Source organism: Carcharhinus amblyrhynchos, chromosome 1 (genome assembly GCF_965287045.1).
Source record: "Carcharhinus amblyrhynchos chromosome 1, sCarAmb.v2.hapA, whole genome shotgun sequence".
NCBI classification, from domain to species: domain Eukaryota; kingdom Metazoa; phylum Chordata; class Chondrichthyes; order Carcharhiniformes; family Carcharhinidae; genus Carcharhinus; species Carcharhinus amblyrhynchos.
In genome coordinates this window covers 25,730,611-25,755,379 of record NC_137324.1, presented here as the reverse complement: position 1 = coordinate 25,755,379, position 24,769 = coordinate 25,730,611, and the positions used below count along the sequence as shown (strand labels likewise).

Below are 24,769 nucleotides of genomic sequence, written 5' to 3'. Positions count from 1 at the left end.
AACAGATCAGCCATGATCTTATTGAATGGCGGGGCAGGCTCGAAGGGCTAGATGGCCTACTCCTGCTCCTATTTCTTATGACTAGAACTTTGTTAATTGAAGATGGCATTGACAAAACAATTTATCCACGCGGTGTCATCTAAAATAGATACGAGGAAAGTGTGCTACTTGTCAACAAAATGACAAAAGTTGTCAGATATTTTTGAATCAACAGTATACCAGTTTAAGACATTAAAACAGTCTTAGTAAAAGATTCCGATTGAACATGTTATCATTTAAAGAAAGGTGATCCAAAAGAATGTCTTCAAATTATAATAAATATGTATTTTATGTTGCATGCAAAGAATTTTGTTAAACTGCCAGAAATAAACATCCTTTGTTCAATAGCTTTAAAATGCACTTCATTTTCTTATGAACTCTATTGAATTCTAACAGTTGAACTGTCACTCAGCTTCTCAGCAGGCAGACAGTCCATTTGTTAAAAAAAACTTATCTCCACACCAGCTGTGTCTCAACAAAATACCAGGAAGTAGCTCAGTAAACAGCACTTCTTTATACTTTTTAATGGATCTCTGACCTATTTTGGGAACCAAGCTTGCAAAGCAGAAGTGCCCTGCTGTTGGCCCTCAGCAGACAGCTACTTAACTATGCACAACAAGGATAATAAAAGTGAACAGTTCATTGTCTCGGCATATATTTGTTTTCCCCACTGTTTTAATTAAATACATTGCATTCATCGAGCCTAAATAAATTCTTCCAAGAATTCAGAACAAACCAAAAAAGTTTGACCAAGCAGTTCATTACTATCTTATGCAATCAACAAACCACACAGAATGATTACAGCAGAGAAGGTAATTCAGCCCATCAAGTCAGTGCAGGCACTGCACAAGGGTAGTTTAGCCAACTCCATTCCAATATCCCACCCCAAAGCCCTGCATACATTCTCTCTTCAGGCCAAGTTTCCTTTCGAAAACCATAATTGAATCGCCCTCTACCGTCCTCTCAGGCAGTGCATTCCAACTCCCAACTACCTGCTGCATAGAATTATTTTCTTCATATTGCTTTTTGTTTTTTTGCCAGTTACCAAAATCTGTGTTCTCTGTTGCTTGATTCTTCTGTTAATGGAGGTAGTTTCTCCCCATCTAATCTGTCCAGACCCCTCATGATTTTGAGCAAATTTCCTCTCAAACTTCTCATAGCAGAACAGCCCCAGCTTCAATCTACGCAGGTAACTGAAACCTTTCACCTTTAAAAGGAAGTAAGATTAGTTTCAAAGTATTAAAGCTCTCCGATGCTCAGATTTAGACACACATCCCAGTTGGGGTGGAATCAGCATTTTGCAAAAGGTTCATCAAGGCTTCCTTCTTTTTGCGCTCCGTGCATCTATGGTAAAGCTCAAGATCCAATAAGCCATTTTCAACCATCTCTCAACCTGCTTTGCCACCTTCAATGATTTACACATGCCTTTGCCTTGCCCGAGGTACGTCTCAACTATTCCAATACATTCTTGACTAGACTTTGGCTCTGTAAATTGTAAGCCATCCCAACTCTGTCATGCCCTTACTCACAATAAGTTCCCTTCACCCACCATCCCTGTTCTTGTTGACCAACCTTGGCACTTGGTCAATCAAGCAGCATCATGATTTTAAAATTCTCATCCTTGTTTTCAAATCCCTTCATAGCCTTAGACTTCCCATCTTTGTAAACTACTGCAGCTCCACAATTCTGATCGAGTTCCTCTAATTCTGGCCCTTGGAGCATTCCTTTAAATCATCTGTAGGCCAGACCAGGCAAGGACAGCAGATTTCCCTCACTAACGGACATAAAATGAACCAGATAGGTTTTTCTGACCATCAGTAGATTCTTAATTCCAGATAATTTTTATTAATTTCAAATTATACCATTTGCTGTGGTAGGATTTGAACCCAGGACATTAAACTATTAATCCAGCAAATCAGCTAATGATAATACCACTGGGCCACTGCCTCACTAAAACCTGCGGTGAGCAACTTATCTTCTGACTCCCCAAAGTCTGTCCATCATCTACAAGGCACAAGACAGGAGTGTAATGGAATACTCTCCATTTGCTTGGATAAGTGCAGCTCCAGAAAACACTCAAAAAGCCTGACACCATCCAGGTCAAAGCTATCTCCCCTTTCACAAACATTCAATCCCTCCACCACTGACAAAATGCAGCCATGTGTACTATCTACAAAACATACTGCAGGAATGCATCAAGGTTCCTTAGACAGCACCCTCCAAACCCAAGATCACTACCATCTAGAAGGATAAGAGCAGTAGATAACTGGGAATACCAACACAGGAGGTTGCCCTCCAAGTCACTCAACCCATAAAAAATGAATTTAAAATAAGCCGATGAGAGGAATTTTGGCTAATGTGGTTGCTGCTTGTGAGCAAGTAGCAGCATATGCTTTTGATATCCCTTACAGATAATGCAGGCAGATACAACAGGTAGCTCTGGGCTTACTGCATTGTGTAGCTATTCCGATACTTTCTTGGCCAGCCTCCCATCTTCAAACTTCTGCTGCCAGTATTGTAACTCATCTGATCCATTCAATAATGGCCTAATATACAAATAATAATGATCATATTCTCAAGCTTCTCCACCTCTGCAATCTTCTCCACTCCTGAATGCTCCAAATATTCAGCGATCCTCCAATTCTGACCTCTTGTGCATTAAAGATTGAGATTGCTCCAGTAGCAGCTGTGCCTTTTGCTACTTCGGCCTCAAGTACTTGCATTCCTCCCCTAACTATTTGAGCCATTCTATCCACACTTGTTAAAATCTAGCTGTTTAACCATGATTTTTGTCACCTACCCTCATAACTCCATGTAAAATTTTAGTTGATAATACTATGAAGCATCTTGGGATGTTTTAAACATCAATTCTGTTGCATAAATGCAGGTTTCTGAAGAATCCGAGGGCAATTCAAATGTGAAAACACAGTGTCAAAGGGCAAACAAGAGTAATAGGAAGTTGAATGAGAAATGAGGAATTGGGGGTAGGGACTGTGGATGGGAGACGAGTACCCAAGGAAGAAACGAAACGAACACTGGTATGCAGTGTGATAGGAAGAGGAGGAGAATGGGCAGAAGGGCCTAATGTTGAAGAAAAAATAATGGGGGGGGGGGGGGGGGGGGGGAAGATAGAATTAACGGACAGGGCGACATGGCAGCACAGTGGTTAACACGGCTGCCTCACAGCGCCAGGGACCCGAGTTCAAATCCCCGCCTTGGGTCACTGCCTGTGTGGAGTTTGCACGTTCTCCCTGTGTCTGCGTGAGTTTCCTCCGGGTGCTCCGGTTTCCTCCTACAGTTAGGTGGACTGGCCATGATAAATTGCCCCTTAGTGTCAGGGGGGACTAGCTAGGGTAAATGCATGGGATTATGGATAGGGCCCAAGTGGGATTGTGGTCAGTGAAGACACGATGGGCCAAATGGCCTCCTTCTGTAGTGTAGGGATTCAATGATTGTATGACGGCAGCAGAAACTTACAAAAACACACAAACACACAATGTCATTTCTTAAATAGAATTTGTTCCCTTGTGAAATGAAGTGCATTTGAAGCTGATAATATCATAGTTCATAGGTTCAATTAAGTTTTTTTTTGCTTATTTTCATCTGAAAATTTACATACTTGCCATTCTACACTATTCATCAAAACATTTCAAGCAAAAGCCCTTCGAGGTTTGAAATGGCATGTCTCTTTCAACTGCATGGAAATAGCATCTGGTACCATCTGCAGCATTTTCTCCAGCATCAAAAGCCAAGTCACATAGGTGGTAATTATATTTTTATTTGTAACTCGCTGCAGTGTGTAAACAGCCAGCTGCAATATTGCTTGTCCTTCACTAGAACTTTTGATTGTGTAACACAGCTATGCAAGAGTTCCAGTGTTTGAACAGCATTCTACATGACTTCAACCTGACTTAAAGCTAAAGTTTAAGTCTTTTGTGGGTCAATCAAGACAATTTTCTTTCAAGTTAACAAACTATTCACCATATATAAGATGGGGAGCTGTAACATTGGAGATCACAGGTAAAAATGCATTTCTCAGCAGTAGAAATTTCATGAAAGAATGGTGCTGTTGACTTAACATTGTAGTGACAGCAGCAGTACATCTTGTAGATTACACATACTGAAGCCACACTGCACCAGTGGATTGGGAGGTATTCAAAAAATTAATGCTCTTATCCAAAGGGGAAATAGAGTAATGAATCTTTGATCTGCTGCACCTGATCTGAGCTGAAACAATTGCTCTCAAACATGTGGATGCCATTTTGGAAGCCTCCATAAATCACTGACATGGCATCCCAACAAAGTTCATTAAAAGAAGCTTGCAACAACTGAACAGTGACGTTAGTTGACAGCAAAATTAACATTATAAGTATGATCATAATCCTCAGAGATCTGGAATTGGTGGCGAAATGTAGAGGCTAGGAACTAGTGGGCAAGGCTAGTTGCTCCAAATGTCTTATTCCAGAAGGCTTAAAGTTGTTGTGATTAGAGGAGAAGACAGCCCAAAAAGGCAGGCATGGCAGATTTTCATATAAAGGTTTATCTTTCGAGATGATGCCAGAATCACCCCCAAGTATGATGACTACAGAGGAAGCTGGAAATGAAGAAATAGCAGGAATACACATTACTAAGGGTTCATCAGCCTCTGAAATGATTTGATTTATTACTGTCACATGTATTGGCATACAGTGAAAAGTATTGTTTCTTGTGACTATACAAACAAAAATACCATTTGTAGAGTACATAGGGGAGAAGGAAAGGGGAAGGTGCAGAATGTTACAATCATAGCTAGGTCCAAAGGTCTGATGGCAGCAGGGAAGAAGCTGTTCATGAGTAAGTTGGTATGTGACCTTAGATTTTTGTATCTTTTTCCCAATGGAAGGAGGTGGAAGTGAGCATGTCCAGCGTGCGTGCAGTCCTTGATTATGCTGGCTGGTTTTCCGAGGCAGCGGGAAGTATAATTCCTTAGCCTCCTGAAAAAGTAGAGGCATTGGTGGGTTGCCTTAACTGTAGTACTGGCACAGAGAGATCAGGACAGGTTGTTGGTGATCTGGACACCTAGAAACCTGAAGCTCGCGACACATTTCCATTTCATCCCTGTTGATTTAGACATAGCATATGCTTCCTGAAATCGATGACTAACGTAGCTAAATCCTTCACCTTACAAACCTTCTACCACCTAGAAGAATAAAGGGCCACAGATGCATGGGAACACCACCATTTGCATGTTCCCCTCTTAAAGTATTATATCCAGTCTTAATAGCTGCAGAAAGCACTGCGTATCCACTATGTGCATGTCGTGACCAGAAGTGACGTCACACACCATCAGCACGGGAAACTGCCAATGCGAAGCAGCAGCCTCTAGTGAGCACAATTTGTAAACATCTTTTTCACCCTCGTGCTTCCTAGCATCAGTATCACGACAAAAACTGGCAAGAGAACTTTGAATGGCGCTTGCTAGCCACGTAGGAGGGGAATACAAAATGAAGAGTCAGAAAAGAGTGGGAAGAAAAGCTCTTGCATCTGAGAGCATACAGGGCAGCACGATGGCACAATGGTTGGCACTGCTGCCTCACAGCAAAAGGAATCTGGGTTTAATTCCGACCTCAGATGAGTGTACACGGAGCTTGCATGCTCTCCCATTGCCTGTGTGGGTTTCCTCCAAGTGTTCCGGTTTCTTCCCGCGGTCTAAAAATGTGCGGATTAGGTTAATTGGCCATGCTAAATGCCTCTTAGTATCAGGGGGATTGGTAGGATAGATACTTGAGACTATGGGCTCAGGACCTGGATGGGATTATGGTTGGTGCAGACCACAATCTGATGGGCTGAATCTGATGTAGGGATTCTATGATTGTGTGCTCCAGATGTCGTGGGCATGAGAAACAATCCTCTGTAGAGTAATTATAGAACTGGGGCTGTTCAAAAATGAAAGACGCCAAAGCTCAGGTTGTTGCCTTCAAAAGTGAAGAGCAAGGTAGCTGCTGAAAACACATTGCAAAGTGTGCATTTTCGAAATCTCCATCAGGAAGAAAATTGTAGGAGTTGAGCGCTGTGGAACCATGGGATAAAAAATACGGAGCAATGGGGCTATGCTGAGTGTTTTGACTACTTTGTGCAAGGAAACTAAATAGAAGATATCAGGATGTCCACATTACTGAGCATTACAGGGGAAAAACATTCAATCTCCTCACGTATTTAGTGTAACCAGAGAAGCCAGGCACTAAAACACACGAACAAATCACAGAAATTCTGCAAGCACAATGTTTTCCAAGGCTTTTGGTGATTGCACAGTGTTTCAGAAGAAGACCTAACACAGCAAAAGACATCAAAAAGGGGAATCAATCGTGCAATTCATGACTGTATTAAAAAGAGAGTACTGCAATGTGCTGAATGATGCTGTTCAGGACAGACTGGTTTGTGGCCTGCAGCCTGCAAAGTCCGTCAATATTGTCCCTGTGCTGTCACTGGGTCAAAATCTTGGAATTCCCACCCTGACAGCATTGAGAGAACATCTGCAGTACATCGACTGCAGTGGTACAGGGCGGCAGCTCACCACCTCCTTTCCGACAACAATTAGGGATGGGCAATAAATAGTGATTTTGCAAGCAAAGCAGAATCAATATACATTTAAAAAATGGCAACTGTTAAAAGCAGAAAGTAAATTGGTCTTACAATAATACACAAGTCCATGAAGGCATTTCACTAGCATTCTTCTTGTGTCGTTTTTTTGTGATGGTAGTTCGGATGATGTAGCCCAAGCACACCACCAAGTTATCACATCCTTCTGGGCTACTGAATACCCTTTACCTCAAGAGTTGTGCAAGTCAAGAGACACAAAGAGCAGACTTCTGACACAGATGTGGAGGAAGTATACTAGATAAAGAGATGGTTACTCTCGAGTGTGAGGGTATCACTCTGCCCAAATAGCAAAGTTTCCTCAGTTCTTAACTGTGATCCGAGCAAGCGCCATTCAAAGTTCTCTTGCCAGGCTAGTGGTTGTTGCACGTGATTTAATTTGCACCAAAGTCAATTTTCCACCCCTAAAATATCAACTACAGCTGAGCTTGAAAACAAGGTCAAATTGTATCATCAGGTAACTGCCACCTACAATGAGGGGGAATATGGAAATTACCCTCTACTGAAGTCTCAGATCATCACTTTAATATTTTTCTGACCACATGTCCAGAACACCTCAGTTTGTAGATGCCTTCCTTGTTCCTCAGACGATGCGTTGGGTCCTCAGGGGCCTTTGAGAGCAGCATTGGGAAACATGAACAAATATAAACCTCTCTGCAATATTCAATACAATTTTTCATTGTGCCTTATTCTCATTTACCAGGTGTGAGATAAATGGGGACTTCAAGAGAGGCCTCCACTAGGTTCAGGATGCTGGCTGGACTCAAGTATCAAATATAGAACATAGAACACTACAGCGCAGAACAGGCCCTTCGGCCCACGATGTTGCGCCGACCAGTTAAAAAAGAATGACCCACTAACCTAAACCAATCCCTTTTCATCCATAAACCTATCCACGGATCTCAAACGCCCCCAAACTAAGCGCATTTACAACTGCAGCAGGCAGGGCATTCCAATCCCTCACCACCCTCTGGGTAAAGAACCTACCCCTGACATCCGTCCTATAACTACCCCCCCTTAATTTAAAGCCATGCCCCCTCGTGCTAGCTTTCTCCATCCGAGGAAAAAGGCTATCACTATCCACCCTATCTAAACCTCTAATCATCTTATATGTTTCAATAAGATCCCCTCTTAGCCGCCTTCTTTCTAGTGAAAACAACCCCAAATCCCTCAGTCTCTCCTCATAGGACCTCCCCTCCTTAAAGCACTCAAAAATATGCATTGCGTCTCCTCTTCAACTTAAGAAAATCTGCAACACATTACTTGCGTGGCTTTGACCTCTGATGGCATGCAGAAGAGCAGCACTAAGGACACTAATGCTAAGAGCATTAGGAACCCCAGATATCTCATAGTTGATCAGCAAGTTGAAAAAAATCTACATTAGAACAGTTGACAATTAAATATTGTAGCCAAGACATGATAGTTCAACTAGATAGTGAAGAGGCAGGTTCAACATTCATATTTATTGTAGCATTAATCAAGAGGTGCCAAGATGAATTACAGTAGGTGGGTCTTCTAGGTTGGAAGGCGAGAGATAATGGAATTGGATAAGATGGTGCAGGGAAAAAAAAAGAAATGAAATTAGGTAGGGCTCATTTTGCTTATCCATATTCATGGTGCAGATGGTTGAGTCTGCTTTTAAGTTCTATTATTACTTTCTAGCCTAATTTCTGTCCACTGGTGTTCAGGAGTACTTCTGCAGATCCAATGTGCAAGGCTATGATATTGCACCTTGTTGATTTCTGACAGGGAGCCTTTAGCTGGTAGGCTTGCATGGGCCTTTGATTTGTGGTCACTGGCAGGAAAGAAATGTGGTTAGTGCTCAGTGAGGGGGATTGACTCCTGTGGGGATTTTTTTTTGCACAATTGGTTTAATTTACATTATGCTGAGTTTTCAATAGTTTGATTCCAGATGGTCTGACATTAAGGCTTCAGCACTTTGTGAATAAATTAATTGCTCCAACATATGTTTTTTGGCTTTTTGCTTGACATTCTGAGATCTACCGCTGCATTTTTGCCTCAGTTTTTCTTCCTATCAGCTTTCAAGGCATGTTCAAGTAGAGGGCCATCTTCTCCTAAAATAAGATTCACTGACAGACTTTACTAGACAGTCTTTTCCCTTCACCCTCTTGATTTTGTCTGAATATATGCTTTTGCATTTGGTTCAATTTGTTTCAAGTTACATTAATCTTATTATCAGTTCCTGGATGGCAGTCGATTTCAAGTTTCTTTTCAAGAAAGAGGCACCAGTTGATTATTCCGATGGTCACTGATCATCAAGGCTTCAGCTGGAGCATGTTGTATAATGTTAAATGCTACTGTGTTTTACTCTGAGTCACATGCAATTACATTCACATCAGTGCCCATCATTCAGCATCTTTGGAATCATGACATCGCTCATCATTTATCATACATTATAGATAGAACAGCTTTAGAGAAACATACAATTAATCAAGCTAAAAAGGGTATTAATCAACCAGATGGGTTTTTATGACAATTGACAATGGTTTTATGGTCATCATTAGACTTTTAATTACAGATTTTTTTTTTAAAACTGATTTCAAATTTGGTGATCGAACCCGGATCTCCAGATTATTGCCCTGGGTCTCTGGATCTGGAGTTTGTCTCACGAGGGAAGATTGAACTATACTCACTGGAGTAAAAAAGAAACTAAGTTGACCTTATTAAAATATAACTTTTGAGGGGACTTGACAGGTTAGATGTTTTCCTCTTACAGGGGAAATCTAGAATTGGGATAGTTTAAAAATAAAATGGATTTCAGGTGGAGATTAAGGGGATTTTTTTCTAATCGCAGAACTAAGTGTTTGGCGTTCTCTTGCCCAGTGAGCAACAGAAACTGAGTCATTGAATATATTCAAGACCCCGCCCTTGTTGCTATGCAGAAAAAGCATTAGAACATCCTACGCCTTTAATCTTGACAGGCTGCTAATTTAATCCCCAGAGATACACAGACAAATCGATTTCATGACAATGTCAAAATCCTTATCCAATCCCAATTGGCCTGTGTCCTAGGTTGATACCAAGCATGGATTCCCCATTCCTCAGTTTCACATCACAACTTCACTTTTCAAACATTGGATGGAAATGTCATTAGACTAACATAATAATGATCAAGGCAGACAAATGTAAAGAACTATAGAATATGAACATATGAATTCGGAGGAGTATGCCATTTTATCACAACAGTTTGGGAAAATTCATGGTTCTTGTGACATCTGTTCGTTTACATATTTTACATTAAATAAACTAGTTGCTTTGTTAGCTGCATATAGAATATTCTTCATTGTGCCTTCAGTAGAGAGAATTCCAGCAGCCTGTGTATAGAACAAGGGATCTCTGTTCTAAGAACATGAGTACAATAGGTCAGAAAATTCCTTGAGCATCTCAGCCATTCAATAAGACTGGGGCTCATCTTCAACCTCCACTTCTCCACACTGTCCCCACATCAAAAATCTATCAACATTAGCCTTGAATACACTCACTGACCGAGCATCCAGGTCAAAAAATGTCAAAGACTGACAATCCTGAGTGAAGAAATTTCTCATCTCATCCTAAATGGCTACCTGAAACCGTGCACCTTAAATCTAGACTCCATAGCTGTGGTAAATAGCCTATTACTTACGGGGCGAAAAACTGCAGCAGGCGACGGTGCAGAGGGACCTCGGGGTCCTTGTGCATGAGTCGCAAAAACCCAGCTTGCAGGTGCAGCAGGTGGTCAGGAAGGCGAATGGGATGCTGGCCTTCATAGCGAGGGGGATTGAATATAAAAGTAGGGAGGTCTTGCTGCAGCTGTATAGGGCATTGGTGAGGCCGCAGCTGGAGTACTGTGTGCAGTTTTGGGCGCCGCACCTGCGCAAGGATATTTTGGCCTTGGAGGGAGTGCAGAGGAGGTTTACTAGGCTGATACCGGAGTTGAGGGGGTTGAGCTATGAGGAGAGGCTGAATAAACTGGGCTTGTACTCGTTAGAGTTTAGAAGAATGAGGGGAGATCTCATTGAGACGTATAAGATGGTGAATGGGTTAGATAGGACAGAGGTGGAGAGACTCTTCCCGCTCAAAAAAGGCAGTAGGACTAGGGGGCACAGCCTCAAGATAAAAGGGGGGCGGTTTAGAACGGAGTTGAGGAGGAACTTCTTCACTCAAAGGGTGGTGAATCTCTGGAATCCTCTGCTCGTTGAAGTGGTGGAGGCTGCCTCGCTAAATATTTTTAAGACGCGGGTTGATGGGTTTTTGATAAGAGAGGGGATTAAGGGTTATGGGGAGAAAGCGGGAAAGTGGAACTGAGCAGCGACAGATCAGCCATGATCTTATTGAATGGCGGGGCAGGCTCGAAGGGCTAGATGGCCTACTCCTGCTCCTATTTCTTATGTTCTTATGTTCTCTTAGTATCAATCCTGTCACTGTTAAGATCTTTAGACAGTTCAATGAATCATAAGATTCAGGGTGTTTGTGTCCATGCTAGTCAATCAACTCAGCTGTGTGGAGTAATGAGTTAATGATTACATTGGTGGTGGTGGTGGTGGGGGGGTGGCTGGGGAGAGGGAGGAATCTTATTGAAACTTACAGGATACTGCGGGGCCTGAATATAGTGTGGATGTGAAGAGGACATTTCCACTAGTAGGAAAAACTAGAACCAGGAGGGCACAACCTCAGGCTAAAAGGGATGATGTTTTAAAACAGAGATGAGGAGGAATTTCTTCAGCCAGAGAGTGGTGAATCTATGGAACTCTGCCACAGAAGGCTGTAAAGTGGAGGCCAGGTCATTGAGTATCTTTAAGACAGAGAATAGATAGGTTCTTGATGAATAGGAAGATCAGGGGTTAAGGGAAAAAGGCAGGAGAATGGGGATGAGAAAAATATCAGCCATGATTGAACGGCGGAGCAAACTCAATGGGCCAAGTGGCCTAATTCTGCTCCTATGTCTTATGTTGAGATTGTGATATTATTAAAGTGTTTCAAGAATGGTATGACCAAGAGCCTTCAAGAGGCAGAAACAATCTGTGTCCTAGAAACCATGTACTTACAGGGAAGTCTTGTAAATAAATAATTTTTAGAAAAGCTTCATACTGACAATCTCCAGTCACTCAGACCAATTTGAACCTCCACAAAACATGGTGGCAGACCTGGAGGTCACATATCAGAATGCCACAGGTGCAAATCTGAAACCGATCTGCTTTCGGATATCGAAGATCCAACCCAAAAAGTACCGCTGAGGTGCAGCAGGAAGATGTGCACAATGTTAACAGTGACTGAAAAGCCATGACCCTTTCCAACACAGAGTCTGGTCTGCATTAAGGGCAATGATGGGAAGTCTGGAATAAGAGTTTGAAAGATACCAATAGCTTCATGTTTACAAGGGAAAACTCAGAAGCATGCAGATTTGTTGTTCTATCTTCAGTAGAGCTACGAGCTGATGTCTTGTGCGCCAAGGTGTTGACAAAACCTCAGCAACGTATGTTGAGGTATGGGGGCCTTCAAGAACATCTTTGGGAAGCCTCAAGAAGAATAAATGGAAAGAACAAAATTCAACCAGAGGAGGCAAAGTCTGGGTGAACCCATTGATCCTTCTATTAGCGATTTACAGTGATCAGCTAGTACTTGCAAGTAGTGCGCCTTAAAACCAGAGTCCATTCATGACCATATTATGGTCTGTGGGCTCAATAATATGCTGCCAGGTCATCTGCAATCCAAAGGGAATTCAACCCAGAGAAGATCGTAGAATTGCAAAATCGGCAGAGATGCGGCAGCAGTCATGGTGTAGTTTGGAGAGACATCACGGCTCAGAAGACGTTGATCCATTAAGTGTGGCTGAAGTCAGGAATCCAGTTCACCTAAAAGCCTGCCAAGATTATTGAAACAGCAGGAAAACTTTTCTGCCGGGTGTAAAATATTTCAGATGGAGCACAGAAAATGTCCAATAGGTGAAGCTGATTGTTTCCACTGGAGCAAGACCAGACATTATAAATGATTCTGCAGATCTAAAGCATAATTGAAAGGCAGAGACACACAAAAGTCTTTCACTCTGAAATACAGCAAATGGATGTAGGGACAATCAAGATGAAGCATTTTTGAGGAAAATAGAAATCCTAGAGTAGCAGTCTGTACAGCAAGATGTCAAAAATTGCAGAACAGAACTTAAACAGAACAAAGCAGCTGCAATCAGTTTTATCAGACAAAAATCAGACTGATCTAAAATGTAGAGATCTAGCTGTCAAAAATAAAGCTACACGGGCCAGAAGGCAAAGACCTCCAAGTGAAGGGTCAGATCACAACAAGTGAATAGGAAGTCCCAGATACCCCTGGAGGCAACCGGGAGCCAATTCTTCCAACTGTATCATGAGGAAACTGATGACACAACCCCAGCTGAGAGTACTACACACACTGACATATGGGAGGGCTGGCAAATCACCAGATACATGCAACCTGTAAGGTTATGACATTGGGGAAGGTGGTATTTAAGTTTTGAAATCATACTTGGAGTAAATATAGAGCAATAAGTTAATGGTTCTTTTAATGAGACCTTGATGCTATTAATGATGTGAATGCAACATCAAAGGTCAGATGGCCAAGAGGTTTCAAGGGGGGAAGATACACAGCAGTCTGAGTCCTAGAAACAGGGAAGTTTTGTAAATAGTGTAAATAAATGATTTCAATAAATACTACACCGATTATCTCCAGTCACTTGTAAATCAAGTTGAACCCCCACAAAATAAACTGGCCTCACTCCCTTGCTTCTTCCCAGCAGTCCAGCAAATTTTCCTCTTCAGGAAATTATCCAATTCCAATCACTGCACTTTTTATTCTGCAGGATGTGTATTCTACTCACGAGACAACCCTCACCTCAAAACAAGTCTTTCATCCAGATGGTAGATTTACAATGAAACACACCTTAGGCACAGGACCCCAACCACTGGAGGGGGCCCGTGCTGACCATCCAAATCAGAGACTTATTCTGTATTTGCTGATAGGTGCATTGTTGAGCCTATCAGCAGGCAATGCAGACTCTGACTGATGAGTCTGAAAAAGCAGGGAACCTGGACAGAATCATACAAAACGGTTAACCTGAAGTGTGCACGTACACGAGGAATAAAGAGGGTGACTAGCCAAAGAAGAAGAAGCATTTCTTTTTGTGCCAGCCAAATAAACTAAAAACAAACAAACACGGGGACTGAGCAATAAGGGCAGCCCCAGAAAGAAGGGAATCACCTAAACCAAAAGACAGAGTGGAAAGAAAACATAAAACATTGAATTAAAATGTAATTAAAGTAGTCAATAATACACCCCTGTCTCTGTGGTACCCAACAGGGACAGAAGCCCTCAATGGTGCCCTCAGACATGGCATGTTGGCTCTCCAGGAATAGCTGGCTGCAAATGTAGCCATGATAGAGGGGCAGACATTCAGATCAGATGACACCCCCCTCCCCCCAACCCCGTCTGGGTTTATTTCTGCACACTTCGCCAAGCCCAGGAGCAGACTCACAAGGCAGTCTTCCATCTTCCCCACCTCCCTCCACACTGGGTACCTATAATCAGAAGCCTGGGACAAAGTGCAAACAAAACATCAATAAGTGTTTTTTTAATAGGTAACTAAAATGGGAGTTAGACTGCTGAGGGAGCATTCCATTCTCGTGCAAGGCGAGCAGGCTTGCAACTCGACCCTGGACAGGGCAGCAACAGTGAGGTGTGAGATGCTGAAAGCCACCACGAGGCAAAGTCAGCAGCCAAGCAAGGGGTGCAGCAGGCAACTCAACCCAGTGCTGAGGGTTTGCCAGTAACAGTGAGGTGCTGAAAATTGCCATGACACAGGGACAGTCACCAAATGAACATAAGAACATAAGAAATAGGAGCAGGAGTAGGCCATCTGGCCCCTCGAGCCTGCCCCGCCATTCAATAAGATCATGGCTGATCTGTCATGGCTCAGTTCCACTTTCCCGCCCTCTCCCCATAACCCTTAATCCCCTCTCTTATCAAAAACCCATCAACCCGCTTCTTAAAAATATTTAGCGAGGCAGCCTCCACCACTTCAACGGGCAGAGAATTCCAGATATTCACCACCCTTTGAGTGAAGAAGTTCCTCCTCAACTCCGTTCTAAACCACCCCCCCTTTATCTTGAGGCTGTGCCCCCTAGTCCTACTGTCATTTTTGAGCGGGAAGAGTCTCTCCACCTCTATCCTATCCATCCCATTCATCATCTTATACGTCTCAATGAGATCTCCCCTCATTCTTCTAAACTCTAACGAGTACAAGCCTAGTTTATTCAGCCTCTCCTCATAGCTCAACCCCCTCAACTCTGGTATCAGCCTAGTAAACCTCCTCTGCACTCCCTCCAAGGCCAAAATATCCTTGCGCAGGTGCGGCGCCCAAAACTGCACACACTACTCCAGCTGCGGCCTCACCAATGCCCTATACAGCTGCAGCAAGACCTCCCTACTTTTATATTCAATCCCCCTCGCTATGAAGGCCAGCATCCCATTCGCCTTCCTGACCACCTGCTGCACCTGCAGGCTGGGTTTTTGCGACTCATGCACAAGGACCCCGAGGTCCCTCTGCACCGTCGCCTGCTGCAGTTTTTCGCCACGTAAGTAATAGTCCTTCCTACCATTCTTCCTACCAAAGTGGACCACCTCACACTTGCCAACATTAAATTCCATTTGCCATTTCCTGGCCCATTCGCCCAGCCTATCTAGATCCTTCTGCAGACTCTCCACACCCTCCGCACAATTTGCCTTTCCCCCAATCTTGGTGAGGCAGGTGTAACAAGCAGGCAACTCGACCCAGGGTCGTTGGCAGAACAGTATCATCAAAGCATGAGGTGAAATCAGTCACAGCACAAGTGGAGCAGACAAAGCAAGCAAGTTTATGACTACTAGGTGGAATCAATAATACCTTAGCCTCAAGACAACATAAGGCAGGAGGCTGCCTTGAAGACCCCAGGCAAGGTGAGTTGTGAGGGGGTTAGCCAGGGTTGCAGACTTGCAATGAGGGAGAGTGGGTGACGGCCAAGTTACGTTTTGGAGTGTGGAAAAGATTGAGATGGGGTCGGGGTTACACTGGGAGTGTTTGAGCTGGAGGAGTGGACAGGAGAAGATTGGGGTGTGTGTTCTTTGACATCCAGAATCACAACTTTATAGATGAATCAAAAAAACTTTTAGAGCTTGAATTGAAGCTGATAAAAATGTGGGCTTGACTGTGCCAACACCTGCTCTTTCAGACACTTGATTAAAATCAAATCTTCAGCAATATGAAGCGACTCTCTCCATGTGGCAGTCAAAAATGCAGACAATTAAAGGCGATGCAAGAGAATGAAGCTAGGCAAAAAGGCAGTCTGTCATTTGACTTTAAAAGTTCAAAGTATTGAACAGTGCACATTCATCCTCATTTTACAGCTTCCGCCTTTGCGTCGTGTGGGACGATGAGCAAAAAAAGAGGACCGGGGTCCTATCAACTGTAAATCTGCCTCTGTGACAAATATACCCTTCCTTGAGCACAAAGATAATACTTCAGGTGGGATTTCAATTGCAGCAAGACATCCTTGTTCTTGTACGCCATCTTTCTTGCAATAAAAATGCACAAGCATAGCTTGCTACATCTGCAACATGATTTTCTGCATCTCAACTGGAAGGACAACATGATTGACAGTGTTCCAGCGCTACCTCAGCAAGTTCACGGATTACTATTTGGCAAAATCTTGCTGGATTGCTCCTTGAACTTGTACTATCCAGTAAAGGTTCAACTTGCAGAGTAAAGCACATTCACTGTTGGACATCAGACTTTGCCACCCTTTTGCTTTGTTGTTGCCAAACTTGTGTCTACATTTTACCTGCAATGTAACTGTGTTGCAGTGCAAAGAGTTTACACTTGCAAGAGCTGAGCTGTTTCAGCACCACTCTTATGTGATTGATGAACCAACTGTAATTGTTGTGGCTAACTAAACTTCTATTGTAATTGATATGTTGGCTGCAAGAATTGTGCTGAAACAGCTCAGCTATTGAAAAACTAATTACCATGCATTTTAGTTTAGCCAGATTGTAGCTGATACAGGTTAAGCAGTTGGTGAACATTTTACAGGCCAAAGAGTAGAATGCTTATTAGCTTCGACTCGCAAAAAAAATCGTAGTACACAAAATATTTACAACAGGATGCCCATATTTCTTAAAGACTGACATGAGTCACTGAGGATAAACACACCTTTCCTCAGCACCTGAGTCAACTTGGAAATTATGGTGTTTAATGACGATTTTAAATAATATCCCACTCACAGCTGACCAATAGCTATTACGCGCAACATCCTTATGTTGAATCATTAGCTCTGACGGCAGAAATCACAAGACTATCCTACTTTCAGCCAAAACCAAGGTCATAGGATATTATAAAAATAACACTAGCATGTATATAATGAGTCACAAGAGTGGACTGGTCGTACAAGCTCATTTCAGAATAATGATGGGAAAAGAATTCTCAGGATATCAAGCAATCTATGACAGCAAAAAAAACACATCAGAAAGTTAAATCAGAGTGTATATTGAATTTTAGACAAGCTGAAAATCTATCTGCAAAGGCACAACGTTTTCATGCAGTCAAAACACCTGAAATTATGAACAAAACGGGCAATAATCTTGCAGCACATTACAGCTGCTTATGCAGTGGGAGGAACCACAGAAGTAATGCTGCCGTTGATCCTGATTTGAGCTCGTGAAAAAGGGGGAAAAAGGCACAAGTACGTCTTTCAGGGGACAATATTATGCCAGAGGTTTTCAGAAGCGGAAAGTGAAAATAACGGAATGCATTAAAACAAAACATGCAAAGTTTGGATGGTCACTTAGAACAAGAATGGCCCTCTGCTTAGAAATGAGGCATGAATGTAATCATAAAATCAATAAGCCTAAAAAATGCACATTTTTTTAAAAAAATCATATTTGTGAGTAATACTACAGGTCATTTGCACCATAAACAAATGCACCAGGGCATAGATCAGCTAAGTAGTCAATATATTTTCCTAAAGGTAGGGGAATCTAAACTAGAGGGCATAGGTTTAAGTTGAGAGGGGAGAGATACAAAAGGGTCCAGGAGGGACAATTTTTTCCACAGAGGGTGGTGAGTATCTGGAACACGCTACCAGAGGTAGTAGTACAGCTGGGTATAATATTGTCTTTTAAAAACATTTAGACAGTTACATGGGTAAGATAGATATAGAGGTATATAGGCCAAACATAGGCAATTGGGACTAGCTTAGGGGTTCAAAAACAAGGGCACTATGGACAAGTTGGGCCAAAGGGCCTGTTTTCATGCTATAGACCTCTATGACATTACAAAGTTTAAATAGGCTAACTAATTTTTTCCAGTTCTGATGTAAAGGTTATTGATTTGAAACGTTATCTGTTTCTTACTCCATTAGGTACTGTCAGAGCTGATGGGTGTCTCCAGCATTTTCTATTTTTCATTTTAGATTTCCAGAATCTGCAATTTTTTAAATATAGATTTGCTACCTTCTCAGCTAACTTAGTGCTGCAGAAGCATTAATCTGATGTGAAGGAGAATAAAATAATGTTGGCCTCAACATAGCGGTTCAGTTTCTGCAGAATGTGAAAAGGAAGCAATGCTAAACTGGTCAGCATAACAGGGGGGTCAGTGTGTGCAACAGAAATACACGCGTACAAGCTGCCGCCATGACGCCACATTCAAAACATGAAAATTATGAATAAGCATAGATATATCCTGAGGGTAAATCATGCAATTATAATGGTTTACAGGAGTTAGGAGGAAGCAAGTGTCTGCTCACTGCAGACACCAAAAATGTGCAAAAAAAACAAAATAGGTAAAATGACTAATGTTTTTTAAATTTCATTTATAAACACACTTGTGTTAATAAGTATCAGGCTGACAAATTCTAAAAACATTATCCACGTTTGAAACACACACAGCCAATAACAGCAATGGATCATTATTCATTTTATAATTCCAAATTAGCACCTATATAATGTCAGTGATAGGACTACACCAATGAGTTAAATCAGTAGAAAATTTTATTTTCAGGCAACACACCATATATACTTTGCACCTTCACATTTCAAACAATAATTTTATAACGTACCTGACAGCTTCCAGCCTCTTGTTTTGTCGAATGAGTTCAATGAACTCCTGGATCCTCAGACTGAACTCCAGGCAGCTCTGTTAGTGCAAAAGAACAGATTTAACTGCAAGCCACACAAAAACAAAATCAGCAAAAACAAACCTCAGTAGAATGAAAGTTAAAGTTTAGTTATTAGTCCACAAGTAGGCTTACATTTACACTGCAATGAAGCTACTGTAAACATCCCCTAGTCGCCACACTCCAGTACTTGTTTGGGAACCTTGAGGGAGAATTTAGCGTGGCCGATGCACTTAACCTACACGTCTTTTTGGACTGGAAACCCACGCAGGTAATGGGGAGAACATGCAGACTCCACACAGATAGAGACCCAAGCCAGGAATCGAACCCAGATTCCAGGCACTGAGGTATCAGTGCTAACCACTGTTACCGTGCCAGCCCAAAGGAAGCCAGTAAAGGCCATAGCTTGCCTCAAACCAGCAGTGAGGCTAACAGTTTTTGCTATTACTTGTGTATAATTGGAGCTAAATGCACAAGTCTAGAAAGTTGCTGTCCGATGTGCCATTCCTCCGTAAGTTGTGTTGCAAATATTATCTCAATATCCGATTCCCTGTTCGAACGTAGCCCCATTATTTAATAAAAAGGGGAGAGAAAACAGAACTACAGACCTGTTAGCCTGACATCAGTAATAGGGAAAATGCTTGAAACTTAATGTGACAACTGGACACTTAAAACTAAAATGGTAGGATTGTGTAGAGTCAACATGGATTTATAAAAGGGAAATTATGTTTGTGTATCTCAGTGGACGACAACCTGGAGCCCAAGAACCACATGCAGCCCACAAGAGAGATTTTGTTCACCATTGCCCATGCACAAGATTTCCATATTTCATTGGTCTCTGTCCAGTTTTCTTTCCGACCATATGATTAAAGTAATATGCACGTAAAACAAGATCACATGAAGCAAGGTGCGTGTTGATTGCACACAACATTGACTGAGATCTGTGAACTCCCTCTGCATCCAATGTGTAAATATTTTTGTTTTTAACATTTGAAGTTGAGTATTTTTCTAAACTCAAAGAAATATTTTGTGTGTATTAAAATGTATACAATCTCATTCATGAGGTCACGGCTCGTGAACAAGCCTGATTTAAATCCTATAGTTCAGGGACGAAGGAGGGCTACTCACATGGCCCAAACAACTGCCTCAGCTGCCTATCACTGGTGTAACCTGTCAAGAGTGTTTTAGAACATAGAACACTACAGCACAAACAGGCCCTTCGGCCCACAAGTTGCGCCGATCACATCATCACCTACCAACCTACAGACCTATCTATAACCCTCAATCTCATTAAACCCCATATACTCATCCAGGAGTCTTTTAAAAGACCCCAGCGAGTTCGCCTCCACCACCACTGACGGCAGCCGATTCCATTCACTCACCACCCTCTGAGTGAAAAACTTACCCCTAAGTTACCCCTTTTAAGGATTTAACTAGAAGACTAGAAAGAGGGGATGTGTGTTTTGCAATTTCAGAAGGCTTTTGATAAAGTTCCACACAGGTCAGTAAAGCAAAATTAACTGCTTTTACAATATACTGATATGGATGGAGAACTGGTTAATGGACAGTAACAGGAAGAACAAACAGGTCATATGCAGGTTATCAGGGCACCACAAGGCTCAATGCTTGGGCCCCAACTATTTACAATCTATATTAACATTTGATATAACAACCAAATTGCTAACAAAACCAGAGTTCAGAGGAGGATGCAAAGAGGCTTAGGGATTTAGATAATCTACGTGGGTGGACAAGAACAGAGCATATGCAAAGATCTGGATTTATTCAATTTGGTAGGAAAAAGAGTAACAGAGAATACTTATTAAATGGTGAAAGATTGAGAAATGATGTCCAAAGGGACCTCAATGTCCTTGCTCATGAGTCACTGAAAGCCAACCTATAGGTGAAGCAAGCAATTGGAAAAGCAAATGGTACAGAGTTTCGAAATACGACAGGTGATCTCATGAGCCATACAAAACCTCTTCCAGATCTTGACAAGAGTAGATGGAGGAAGGATGGTTCCCCTGGCTCGGAGGTCTAGAACCAGGAGATACTCCAAATGAAGAGTTTAGGTCACAGATCAGAAGGAATTTTTTCACTTGGAGGCTGGTGAAACTTACGAATGCTCCGAAACAGAGGGATGTGGAAGCTGAGTCATTGAGTGCACTCACGACGTCAAAAAGTTTCTAGACATTATCGATATCAAAGGGAGAGGGACAACAACGGGACAAAATGGCATTATGGTAGAAAATTAACCACGATCTAGTTGAAAGGCATGGCAAGCATGAGGGCAGAATGACCTACTCTTGCTCCTATTTCCAATAGTTCCAGTACTGATGTTGGATATGGACCAACCATGCCCGTTTAATTCTAAGTATTCTTATACTAGATGCAATACATACAAACATACAAACTCTGAAAAGTAACTTTTACAAAATATGGGATCTCTTTTCCTTACCATTTAAAATTATAGTTGGGAATTTGTTTTGCATCGCCCTCCCTCCAATCTTCAATTTTTGTTTCTCTCTCCACAGCACAGCGGTGGGCAGAACAGTGCCACAGTGGTTAGCACTGCTACCTCATAGCACCAGGGACCTGGGTTCGATTCCTGGCTTGGTTCAGTCTTCTTGGTTCAGTCTGTGCAGAGTCTGCACGTTCCCCTTGTGTCTGAATGGCTTTCCTCCTCATGCTCCAGTCTCCACCCGCAGTCCGAAAGACGTGCTGGCTAGGTGTATTAGCAATGCTAAATTCTCCCTCGCTATGCTAGAACAGGTGTCAGTGTGGTGACTCAGGAATTTCCACAGTAACTTCATTGCAGTGCCAATGTAAGCCTATTGTGACACTAATGAATAAATAAACCTCATGTGACATGAACAATTTTAATTGTTAGTTCCCGGTTCAACTCATTGACAAAGGAATGCTCAGTTATTACAGGACTCTGGAGTCCTAGAGAGAGTACCATGTCATTTGGACATCCCGCTTTCCATAGGATTTTGCATGTTTTATGCAAATTAGAGTCCAACAAATGGTAGGTGCCATTCACTCGCCACTCTGAATAATTTGGCCCACAGCATACTTATCATTTGTTGAAGTGGATGACATTTCGGGTTAATTGTATGGAGCTCAAATCAACTTCTAACTTACACAGCCAGATCCACTCATATGAAAACTATATTTTTTTCAAAATTGTTTGTGCTCTTTCAGATGATGCATTGTTTCAGCAATGATGTGGAAACAAATGGCACTGTTTGAAAATGTGAATTATTGCTCCATGGGTTTTTATTTAAATGTCAGTAATTCAAAGTGCTCACCATGGTTATGATAACATCACTTTTTAAACAATCCATTACATCCATGAGACTAAATAGAGTGACATTTTGGTTGCTATAGAAACCTCACATCTGGGAGGACATTTCTGTTGATTTAAAAAAGTCCACCTTGAAACAGTGATAATTTAATTGACTTCTCAACATGTTTGGACTCAATATTTCCCAGACATGGTCAAAGGAGCTGTATGTATTTCTATTTGGCGATAGGGAAAGGTCCTGCTTTGCCTATACATTATTATAGCAATTTGCACATCTTGAAAGCTAAAATTATTTTTCAAATATAGGAGCCTTTTAAAATTTAGAAAACTGAAACGTGCCAGAAATTATTATTTCTTAAGTGATGATCACAGATCACAACCAAAATCACATCCAGTGCTGATTTGAGACCAAAGCTAGATACAAATGGATGAGGCAAAAGCTGTTTTTTAAAAAAAAAATCATTTGTGGAACGTGGGTGTCGCTGGCTGCACCAGCATTTATTCCCATCGCTGGGAGTGCAAGAGTCAACCACATTGCTATAGGTTTAGTACATGTCAGCCAGACCAGGTAAGCACAACAGATTTCCTTCCTGAAAGGATATTATTGAACCAGTTGGATGGTTACCACAAATCGATAATAGTTTCAGGGTCATCATTAGGCTTTTGATTCCAGATTTTTATTGAAATCAAATTTCACCATCCGTGATGGTGGGATTCGAACCCAGGACCCCAGAATATTACCCTGGGTCTCTGGATTACCAGTCCAACAGATTGAAGATAAAGAAGGAAATGGGTTTATGTTGCACGTTGCGATCTGAAGTGCACTACCCGAAAAAGATTTGATCAATCCAACTTCAATTTGGAAAGAATCTATCAAATGGGAATCAGATATATATTGTACTTGAAAAGAACAACTTTGTAGGCTCTGAGGAAAAAGTCAGAGGTGAGGGAGTAATTGAATAGCTATTTCAAACAGCTGTTCGCGACACAATGGCCAAATTACCCCCTCCTGTGCTGTCTGATTCTATGATGACATTGTTTATATCTTGTGGCAGATGAATACTGGTTCGTTATTATCCATTATTCAGCAGTATTTCACTTTTAAAGGATGTGAACTGTAGCTTCATTTTCTTTTAAATTAGGGTATCCTGGGTTTACTGTACTATGCCACTGTCTCCCCAATACTTTCTCACTAGTCCTGACAAATTTAGAGTGTAGATCATTTCCATTTCTTAAGAATGTGCATTGCTTTTTTAATTCCATTACTAACCTGGGATGGTAGAGTGCTGTATTGCTCCTGTATTTTAGATGGGAAGAATAGTTTTCCTTTATCAAACTGCTCCTCAAAATAAATATCAGCTTTTCTTCGATGTATTCACTTGACTTTCATCATACTTCTTTACGGTCATACCATGTATTACATTATGGTCACTTGTAATATCTGCTCTTGTTCATTCCCCATTATTAAATCCAACCATGAATCTTTCCTTATTGATGTTTTTATATATTGGGTTAGTCAGAAGTCCTTGTAAAGACACCATTTCCTTACAGAAGTAGCAAACTCTTGTTTCAATTAACTAGAACCCTGGTTAGATCACATTTGTAGAGTCATGTGCACAGTTTTGATCCCTTCACCTCAGGGAGAATGTTACTGCCACACAGAGACTCACCAGACTTGTTCCTGGGATGACAGGGCTGTCCCATGAAGAGATGGGGGAAAACTGAGCCTTTATTCGCTACAATTCCAAAGAATGAGAGGTGACCTCATTGAAACCTACGATGAGACCCCCTCTCCCCACAAAAGACTTAAAGGAATAACAGGGATCATGCAGATTAGAGGTTAACCATGGTTGGGGAGTCATGAACCAAGGAACAATTTCAAAATAAAGGGAAAGCCACTTAAAACAAAAGGAGAAATCCTTTTGTTCAGAGACTTACGAATCTTTGCTCAGTCATCAACTATATTTAAAATAGAGACTGACATTTCTAAACATCAATGACATAAGGGGGATGTAGGGATAATGGTGGAAAAGGCATTGAAGTGAAAGATCAGCTACAATCCTTTTGAATGGTGGAGCAGGGCAGTTGAATGTTCTATTCCTGTTTCTATCCACTTTTTCCTATTTCTTCCATCCAATTAATATCAAGATAGTTTTAAGTTTATTTATTCATGTCACAAGTAGACTTGTATTAACACGGCAATAAAATTACTGTGAAAATCCCCTAGTCGTCACACTCAAGCGCCTGTTCGGGTACACTGCAGGAGAATTTAGCACGTCAATGCACCTAACCAGCATGTCTTTCGGACCGTGGCAAGAAACTAAGCACCCAGAGGAAACCCATAGACATGGGGAGAATGTGCAGACTCTGCAGACAGTGAATCAAGCCGGGAATTGAACCCAGGTCCCTGGCACTGAGGGGCACCAGTTCTAACCACAGTACCACCATGCCAGCATTGGTGAAAGAGGGGCAAAATCCCCCATGATTATTGCATAAATTTTGCTTGATTCCCTAAAGCGTTTGCATTTTTCTTTCTCCACCTCCCTTCAACTGTTAGGTAGTCTGTAGACTGCATGTTTATTGAGAGTGATTCCTTATCACTTTGTATCACTATACCTAT

The 24,769-nt window shown here is 41.8% G+C and overlaps 1 protein-coding gene across 1 annotated transcript in view; it reads right to left on the bottom strand.

Annotated features, from left to right (window-relative positions):
* The window catches only part of maea (macrophage erythroblast attacher, E3 ubiquitin ligase), a 117,772-nt gene that overhangs the window by 23,148 nt on the left and 69,855 nt on the right, over positions 1 to 24,769 (bottom strand). Inside the window, exon 5 of the mRNA XM_080200240.1 lies at positions 18,789 to 18,865. Coding sequence (XP_080056366.1) covers positions 18,789 to 18,865 — 77 coding nt within the window. The remainder of the gene's footprint in view (positions 1 to 18,788; positions 18,866 to 24,769) is intronic.